Source organism: Schistocerca serialis, chromosome 4 (genome assembly GCF_023864345.2).
Source record: "Schistocerca serialis cubense isolate TAMUIC-IGC-003099 chromosome 4, iqSchSeri2.2, whole genome shotgun sequence".
NCBI classification, from domain to species: Eukaryota; Metazoa; Arthropoda; class Insecta; order Orthoptera; family Acrididae; genus Schistocerca; species Schistocerca serialis.
In genome coordinates this window covers 125,494,962-125,504,410 of record NC_064641.1, presented here as the reverse complement: position 1 = coordinate 125,504,410, position 9,449 = coordinate 125,494,962, and the positions used below count along the sequence as shown (strand labels likewise).

General features: G+C 45.8%; 1 protein-coding gene across 1 annotated transcript; it reads left to right on the top strand.

Annotated features, from left to right (window-relative positions):
- Positions 1–7,980: 7,980 nt before the first annotated feature.
- On the top strand, positions 7,981–8,514 carry LOC126474318 (skin secretory protein xP2-like). Its single transcript, XM_050101784.1, has one exon. The coding sequence runs from the start codon at positions 7,981–7,983 to the stop codon at positions 8,512–8,514; it is 534 nt and encodes a 177-aa protein (XP_049957741.1).
- The last annotated feature ends 935 nt before the right edge of the window (positions 8,515–9,449 follow it).

Sequence of the window (9,449 nt, the reverse complement as noted above, 5' to 3'; positions counted from 1 at the left end):
CCATGGCATAATATTGCTCCCACCAGACAATGTCCTTTGCGTGCTTCACCTTTCGAGTGGCCTTTTATCTCGATGACGGCGGTTGTGGAGACGATCAACGATCTGGTGTAGCCAAAATGTGATTCACCTGAAGAGCTGACATGTTTTCATTGATCGACGGTCAAATCTCGATGGTCCAGTGGCCACTGCAATCGCAACTGACGATGTCGCTGGGTCAGCATGTGAACACATTGGGATGCATTGCTGTGGAGCCCCATGTTGAACAATATACGATGCACAGTGTGTTCCAAAACACTTGTGCAAGCATCAGCATTGTACTCTTTCTGCAGAGATGTCACACATCACCATCTGTCCCACTTTACACAGTAGACACTCTGTAAAGAGTCGTTTACGTTCAACCGTTTAGTGCCTAGTGGTAACTGCACTGTCCTTCTACCTCTTTCTGTAGATGCTCACGGTAGTATCATGTGAGGATTCGGCCAGCTTCGTCAGTTTCGAGATACTCGTTCACAGTCTCTGCATAATAATAATCTGCCCTTTGTCAAAATTGCTTATCTCAATGTACTTTCCCATTAGCGGCCCATATCTTCGTTAGAAAGGTCTCCCATCTGTGTCTGCTCCATGTACATACTTTAGTTACTGCATCACATGCCCGCAACACCACCAGGTGGCATCCAACGTTGCGATGGGCAGCAGTCATAATGTTTTGGCTTATCAGCGTATACCTTGTATACATGATATTACCGCCATCTGTATATGGACATAATTTTTTCTATTATTTTGAATTACTATAATAATTTATGCAAATTAATAACTTATCAGGGAGAAATAGAATGTGTGGGCTACTTTTTTGTACAAGGATCGTTCAGTAAGAAATGCCCTACTTTCTTTTTCTCAGAACATATTTATTGTTAAGAGTCCGAATTTGGTGACAATATATATCAACATGTCTACATCTACATCTACATCTACATACATACTCCGCAATCCACCATACGGTGCGTGGCGGACGGTACCTCGTACCATAACTAGCATCTTCTCTCCCTGTTCCACTTCCAAACAGAACGAGGGAAAAATGACTGCCTATATGCCTCTGTACGAGCCCTAATCTCTCTTATCTTATCTTTGTGGTCTTTCCGCGAAATGTAAGTAGGCGGCAGTATAATTGTACTGCAGTCAGCCTCAAATGCTGATTCTCTAAATTTCCTCAGTAGAGATTCACGAAAAGAAATCCTCCTTTCCTCTAGAGACTCCCACCCGAGTTCCTGAAGCATTTCCGTAACACTCGCGTGATGATCAAACCTACCAGTAACAAATCTAGCAGCCCGCCTCTGAATTGCTTCTATGTCCTCCCTTAGTCCGACCTGATAGGGATCCCAAACGCTCGAGCAGTATTCAAGAATAGGTCGTATTTGTGTTTTATAAGCGGTCTCCTTCACAGATGAACCACATCTTCCCAAAATTCTACCAACGAACCGAAGACGACTATCCGCCTTCCCCACAACTGCCATTACATGCTTGTCCCACTTCATATCGCTCTGCAATGTTACGCCCAAATATTTAATCGACGTGACTGTGTCAGGCGCTACACTACTAATGGAGTATTCACACGTTACAGGATTCTTTTTTCTATTCATCTGCATTAATTTACATTTATCTATATTTAGAGTTAGCTGCCATTCTTTACACCAATCACAAATACTGTCCAAGTCATCATGTATCCTCCTACAGTCACTCAACGACGACACCTTCCCGTACACCACAGCATCATCAGCAAACAGCAGCACATTGCTATCCACCCTATCCAAAAGATCACTTATGTAGATAGAAAACAACATCGGACCTACCACATTTCCCTGGGGCACTCCAGATGATACCCTCACCTCCGATGAACACTCACCATCGAGGACAACGTACTGGGTTCTATTGCTTAAGAAGTCTTCGAGCCACTCACATACTGGGAAACCAATCCCATATGCTCGTACCTTAGTTAGGAGTCTGCAGTGGGGCACCGAATCAAACGCTTTCCGGAACTCAAGGAATATGGCATCCGTCTGATACCCTTCATCCATGGTTCGCAAGATATGATGTGAAAAAAGGGCGAGTTGCGTTTCGCAGGAGCGATGCTTTCTAAAGCTGTGCTGATGCATGGACAGCAACTTCTCTGTCTCAAGGAACTTCATTATATTCGAACTGATAATATGTTCGAGAATCCTGCAACAAACCGATGTTAAGGATATTGGTCTGTAATTTTGAGGATTCGTCCTTCTACCCTTCTTATATACAGGCGTCACCTGCGCTTTTTTCCAGTCGCTCGGGACTTTACGTTGGGCAAGAGATTCGCGATAAATGCAAGCTAAGTGAGGAGCCAATGCAGTAGAGTACTCTCTGTAAAACCGAATTGAAATCCCATCAGGACCTGGCGATTTATTTATTTTCAACCCATTCAGCTGCTTCACAACCCCAGGGATGACTATTACTATGTCCTCCATACAGGAATCTGTACGAGACTCAAACAGCGGTATGTTTGTACGATCCTCCTGCGTGAAAGATTTCTCAAATGCTAAATTTAAAATTTCAGCTTTCGTGTTGCTGTCTTCCGTCGCCAGGCCAGATTGATCAGTGAGTGACTGGATGGAAGCCTTCGACCCGCTTACCGATTTTACGTAAGACCAGAATTTCCTTGGATTTTCAGCAAGATCTTTTGCTAAGATATGACGGTGGTAGTGGTTGAATGCTTCGCGCATCGCTCTTTTTACAGCAGCACGAATCTCTACTAACTTTTACCTGTCCTTATCCTCCAGATCTTTCTTGTACCGCGAGTGCAACTGCCTTTGCTTCCTGGGCGTTCTCCGAATTGCGCTGTTAAACCACGGTGGGTCTTTTTCGTCCGTAACCCACTTTTTCGGCACATACTTGTCCAATGCATGATTTACAATGTGTTTAAAATTTTCCCATAATTCTCCCACGTCCATTGTACCGGGAGTAAATGAAGTCGATTCATTTACTAAGTAGGATGTTAACAACTGCTTAAAAAATGGTTCAAATGTCTCTGAGCACTATGGGACTTAACATCTATGGTCATCAGTCCCCTAGAACTTAGAACTACTTAAACCTAACTAACCTAAGGACAGCACACAACACCCAGCCGTCACGATGCAGAGAAAATCCCTGACCCCCCGGGAATCGAACCCGGGAACCCGGGCGTGGGTAACAACTGCTTATCTGCTCTTTCTAGTAACAATACTCTCCTAGCCTTCTTGACCGACTTTTTAACTTTCGTAACCATAGTCGTAATGACAACATCATGATCACTAATCCCTGTGTCAACACTGACACCGTCGATGAGGTCTGGTCTGTTCGTGGCTACCAGATCTAAAATATTTCCATTACGCGTTGGCTGTCGATTTAGCTGCTCCAGACAGTTTTCGGATAATGTGTTCAAAAGTAATTCACACGACGGCTTGCCTGTACCACTGTACTGAATCCATAGACATCCCAGTCTATACTAGGTAGGTTGAAGTCGCCTCCGACTAATATAGCATGATCCGGGTACTTCTGCGATACAGAATGTAGACTCCCTTTGAATGATTCTAGAACTGTCACGGTGGAACCTGGTGGCCGGTAATAACACCCCACAATTAACTTTATTTCCCCTAGCCCTGTTAAACGTGTCCAGATAACTTCACAATCATACTCTACTTCGACCTCAGTAGACACAATATTTTTGTCAACTGCAATGAAGACACCACCTCCTACGGTGTCTAATCTGGCTTTCCGACACACGTTCCAACCCTCATTAAATATTTCAGAACTTCCTATCTCAGGGTTCAGCCAGGTCTCAGTCCCGAGAATAATTTGCGCGCCACACGCTTCCTGGAGGGCAGTAAATTCAGGAACTTTATTCCGAACACTCTGAAAATTTACTGCTAATATCTTGATGGCTGAAGTGTCTTTACACTGAGCGCGTCCTGATTTCCCTGCCTGCCCGTCGACTGGTGAGTATTCATCAGGACACCTCGCACTACTGCCTAGCGAAGCCTCTGGTTGAGACCCTCCACTCGGCTCCAAACCAAAGGACCCCGATCCACTCTGGGAACAATGCTGCAAATAGAGAGCTCTGCTTGCACCCCACGTGCGAGGCCAGTGGTCTTCACCAAATCCGCCAGCCGCCTGTACGAACTGAGGATCGCTTCAGAATCCAAGCGACAGGCATCATTGGTGCCGATGTGAGCAACTACTTGCAGACGACTGCACCCCGTACGCTCGATAGCCGCAGGCAAGGCCGCCTCCACATCTTGGATGAGGCCCACCGGCAGACAAACCGAGTGCACGTTGGATTTCTTTCCAGCCCTGTACTCTATTTCCCTAAGGGGCTCCATCACCCGCCTATCGTTGCCCATGTCCTGTTTTTCTACGTAGTCTCCATCACGTTCTGTGACTGTACGCCAATACAGTGGAAAAACATTTATTCCCTGCTGGTAAAAGCTCTTGTCCTGTAGGCATAGCCATGTTTTCACTGCATGATTGACACTCTCGTCATCTTCAAAGTGTGTTCACTGTAGAAACTCTTTAAGCTCCAACAATTCAGATGATACGGCCTTTCTTTGAATCTTGTCGTCCGCTGTGAGCATTCGTGGAACCCATCATGAGCACCTCTTTGAATATCCGTGAGTCTCGATCACTGCAGAAGCACTTCCAATGCTGACCGACAACTGTAGGGCCAATTGTCGAGTTGTGATGCGCCGGTCGGCACGAATAATGGCATCCGCACGATTCAGCATGTCTGGAGCAGTGGCTGTGACAGGACGTCTCGTCCGTGGCTGATCACGGAGCTCTGTTTCTGCATTTCCTGAGGCTGTAACTTTCTTCACCAATCGTCCAACTGTATTCCTATCAGCTGCAGCGTCGCCATACACTGCACCCAAACGTTTATGGATGTTCACCACGGTTTCTTTTTCTGCACACAAGAATTCAATAACAGCACGCTGCCTGTAATGTGGGTAGTATGTAGACGCCATTTTGACGCTGTATTACAGCTATGCCTTCTGCCGGTGCACAGAACAAACATCAAATGTAAAGAATCAACAAGGACATTTGTCAAAATGTATTAACTACTTTTTTTTTTAATGTGGGGCATTGCTTATTGAACGACCCCTGTACAGTGTACTAAAATTCTGTAACTATCATAAATAATAAGAGGTAATTTGCTATTACTTTCAATAGTTTTAGAAAGTTTATACAATTTGTAATTTTCTGCAATGATACATCTCTTCTGTTGTGTACAGTATTTTCCATTTATATAACTTATTTCAGGATCATAAATAATAAGAGGTAATATGCTATTACAGTAGAGCGCCGAATATCCGAAGTAATTGGGGGAGATGGTGTTCGGAAAACTGGTTTGTTCGGATAATCGAAATGTACATGTTTATTTGCCAAAAAGAAGTACTGTGCAGTAAATTTATTCATAAAAACAGGCATCTCTATTAGTATTACGAAGTAACATACAAAGGCAACTTCTTGGGGGCGCGCATCCTTCAAACTGCGCGGAGCGGTACGCCTCAACTCTATGCTGGCGCAGCTGTTGCTGTAAACGGAGGATGCTAAGTTCACCCAACCTGGATATGATGTGACGTCATTATGACGTATATACGCTTTAGTCGATTAACACACCTATCGACTTTTACGAACGTTCGAGATACTAAACTGTCGTCTGCTAGTGGTTTGTTTTGACATGTGCGATTCTGAAAACAGCTCAGTGTGGCAGCGTATATGTATTTCGCCAAAATAAAAGTAAAAGAGCTGGATATTAGTAGAAATATTCCTGACCGTGGCCTTGAAAACACCACGGACAACACGTTTCGTAAAAAAGTGAAGTCTTCTTATGTCCCGGCCAGATTAGATTGTGTGACTGTTGTATTGAATGCTTACGCCGAAAATAATATTTATTTACTATCAACATTTTAGTATGGTTTCATACAATTGGTCTTGTCAGTACATATTAGCTTGTAGCAGCATACTCTTGCTGACTTTTTTTCTTAATTTATATAGCTGAAAGAGAACTCGTGCACGTTTGTTAGCTAAGTAATTTACATGTCCATCCCAAGATAGTCTTTTATCAACCATAATTCCAAGTAATTTTACACTCGGACCGCAGAGACAGGTACCTTAGTGTCCAGTACTGATTGAATTTCGAACTTAAAAAGAAAAATTTGAGGCATTGTTGAAGAAAAATCGTCGACCGGAGATGAAATACGAGGGGAAGTGGATTTCTCAATGTAATCTTAACCAAAGGTTAGTGTCTAGTACTGATTGACGTATGAAATAATTGAATGCAGTGTCAAAGCATTCCACGGTGGTATGATAAACCGGACGTACTGTTTATTATGTCATGTATACAACCACAATAGTTTTAGCATGTACCTGGCCATGTCAATGTGGTTTATGTCAGCAGTATAATTTGCTAACACAAGATTATGCAAAATACGAATTGCATCACAACATGAGCGGATACCTTAAACTATGCAGAAGTCTCGTTACTTTTGCTGGATGCAGCTTGCAGACGATGGCAACAGTAAAGGTCTCTTATTCGGAGAACCAATGTGTTAGGTCATCATATACTCAGTTCAGCTTTGGAGTCTACTGCTCACAAACGAATGGCGCAGAGCACAGCCCTACCCTGTCACAACCTCTCGAAAGTTCACAAAAGTCGAATAGTTGATATACGGTTTCTATCGTTTTCGATGTAGCGCGTATACGTCATAATGACGTCACATCGTATCCAAGTCCGGTGAACTTAGCATCCTCCGCTGTAAACAGCTTTGATACTGCCGCTACTTCTACTGCCAGTGCCAAGCCGACAGAAGTGTGCTGATTGTTGAAACACAGCGACTGGCGGCTTGGCAGTTCAGCAAGCGCCTTGTGAAGGCCCCATTAGAAGCAATGTTCCGCCAGCGGTGGCCCAGTGCGGCGACTACTGTGGGAAACTTGGTTTGGGAGTGAGGGGGATGATGGACGGTAGGGTGGGAGAGTAACAGGTGCGAGCGAGTACACAGTTCGGTTAAGCGGTCGTTCGGTTGACCGACGTTCGGATAATCGACGCTCTACTGTACTTTTAATAGTTTTAGGAAGTTTATACAATTTTTAATTTTCTGTAATGATACATCTCTTCTGTTGTGTACAGTATTTTCCATTTACATAACTTATTTCAGGGATATTTTTCAATAATGCCTAATTTTTATTAACCCTACTTTTCTAAATGTTGTTGTTGTGATCTTCAGTCCTGAGACTGGTTTGATGCAGCTCTCCATGCTACCCTATCCTGTGCAAGTTTCTTCATCTCCCAGTACTTACTGCAACCTACATCCTTCTGAATCTGCTTAGTGTACTCATCTCTTGGTCTCCCTCTACGATTTTTACCCTCCACGCTGCCCTCCATTGCTAAATTTGTGATCCCTTGATGCCTTCGAACATGTCCTACTAACCGGTCCCTTCTTTTTGTCAAGTTGTGCCACAAGCTCCTCTTCTCCCCAATTCTATTCAATACTTCATCATTAGTTATGTGATCTACCCATCTAATCTTCAGCATTCTTCTGTAGCACCACATTTCGAAAGCTTCTATTCTCTTCTTGTCCAAACTATTTATCGTCCATGTTTCACTTCCATACATGGCTACACTCCATACAAATACTTTCAGAAACGACTTCCTGACACTTAAATCTATATTCGATGTTAACAAATTTCTCTTCTTCAGAAACGCTTTCCTTGCCATTGCCAGTCTACATAAATATCGTAGGAAAAAATTACAAAAAAGTAGTCATCTGGGGGGAGGGGGGGGGGGGGGGAGGAGGGAATAGCTTTGGCAGTTCCGCCACGGGCGCAGGATGACCTCAGTATGCCTCTGGTCGCCACTGCAATCTGTCAGTCACAAAGTTATTTTATTCCAGGTATACATGTTCTTTTCCGTAAGCTGCTTTAATGGTCTGTGTGTCCGGTGCGCAGCTGTTCTACGGCGAAGTGCCGGTGAAGGTGATTCCCCCGCCTGAGGAAGAGGATGTGGAGGGTGAAGCTGGGGAAGGGGGCGAGGCGGCAGAAGCGCCGCCGCAGCCGCAGCCGAAGCAGAAGGCCCCGGCGCCACCCCCGCCGCCCAAGGGGAAGCCCAAGTCGAAGTCGGTGGCCGCGCCGCCGCCGCCGCCCGAGGTGCCAGAGGAGGAGCTCGAGAGGTGCCCGCCCCCGGAGCTGGTCGAAGCGCTGGCCGAGGGCAAGACCATCGTGCACTACGCCGAGGCGCTGTCGCCCGCCGTCGAGGAGGGGCAGCTGCCGCCGCCGCCCGAGGACATCGTCAAGAAGGTGGCGCGCGCCGTCTACGGCTGCGAGGCGCCCGCCGAGGGGCACGCCCAGCAGATAGACCCCGAGAGGTACGGCGGCTCCGTGCAGGCCTGCGGCACAACCGAGCACCCAAGTGGGTCGCCCACTTCTCTCATCTCTCCTGCATACACTGCTGCCCATTAAAACTACACTACTGGCCATTAAAATTGCTACACTACGAAGATGACGTGCTACAGACGTGAAATTTAACCGACAGGAAGAAGATTCTGTGATATGCAAATGATAAGCTTTTTAGAGTATTCACACAAGTTTGGCGCCAGTGGCGACACCTACAACGTGCTGACATGAGGAAACTTGCCAACCGATTTCTCATACACAAACAGCAGTTGGCCAGCGTTGCCTGGTGAAACGTTGTTGTGATGCCTCGTCTAAGGAGGAGAAATGCGTACCACAACGTTTCCGACTTTGATAAAGGTCGGATTGTAGCCTATCGCGATTGCGGCTTATCGTATCGCGACACTGCTGCTCGCGTTGGTCGATATCCAATGGCTGTTAGCAGAATATGGAATCGGTGGGTTCAGGAGGGTAATACGGAACGCCATGCAGGATCACAGTGGCCTCGTATCACTAGCAGTCGAGATGACAGGCATCTTATCCGCATGGCTGTAACGGATCGTGCAGCCACGTCTCGATCCCTGAGTCAACAGATGGGGACATTTGCAACACAACATCTGCACGAACAGTTCGACGACGTTTGCAGCAGCATGGATTATCAGCTCGGAGACCATGGCTGCGGCTACCCTTGACGCTGCATCACAGACAGGAGCACGTGCGATGGTGTACACAACGACGAACCTGGGAGCTTGAATGGCAAAACGCCATTTTTTCGTATGAATCCAGGTTCTGTTTACAGCATCATGATGGTCGCATCCGTGTTTGGCGACATCATGGTGAATGCACATTGGAAGCATGTATTCGTCATCGCCATACTGGCGTATCACACAGCGTGATGGTATGGGGTGCCATTGGTTACACGTCTCGGTCACCTCTTGTTGGCATTGACGGCACTTTGAACAGTGGACGTTACATTTGAGATGTGTTACGACCTGTGGCTCTAC

Coding starts and splice junctions, on each gene's coding strand:
- LOC126474318 (XM_050101784.1), top strand. CDS start 7,981: ATGGTCTGTGTGTCCGGTGCGCAGCTGTTCTACGGCGAAGTGCCGGTG.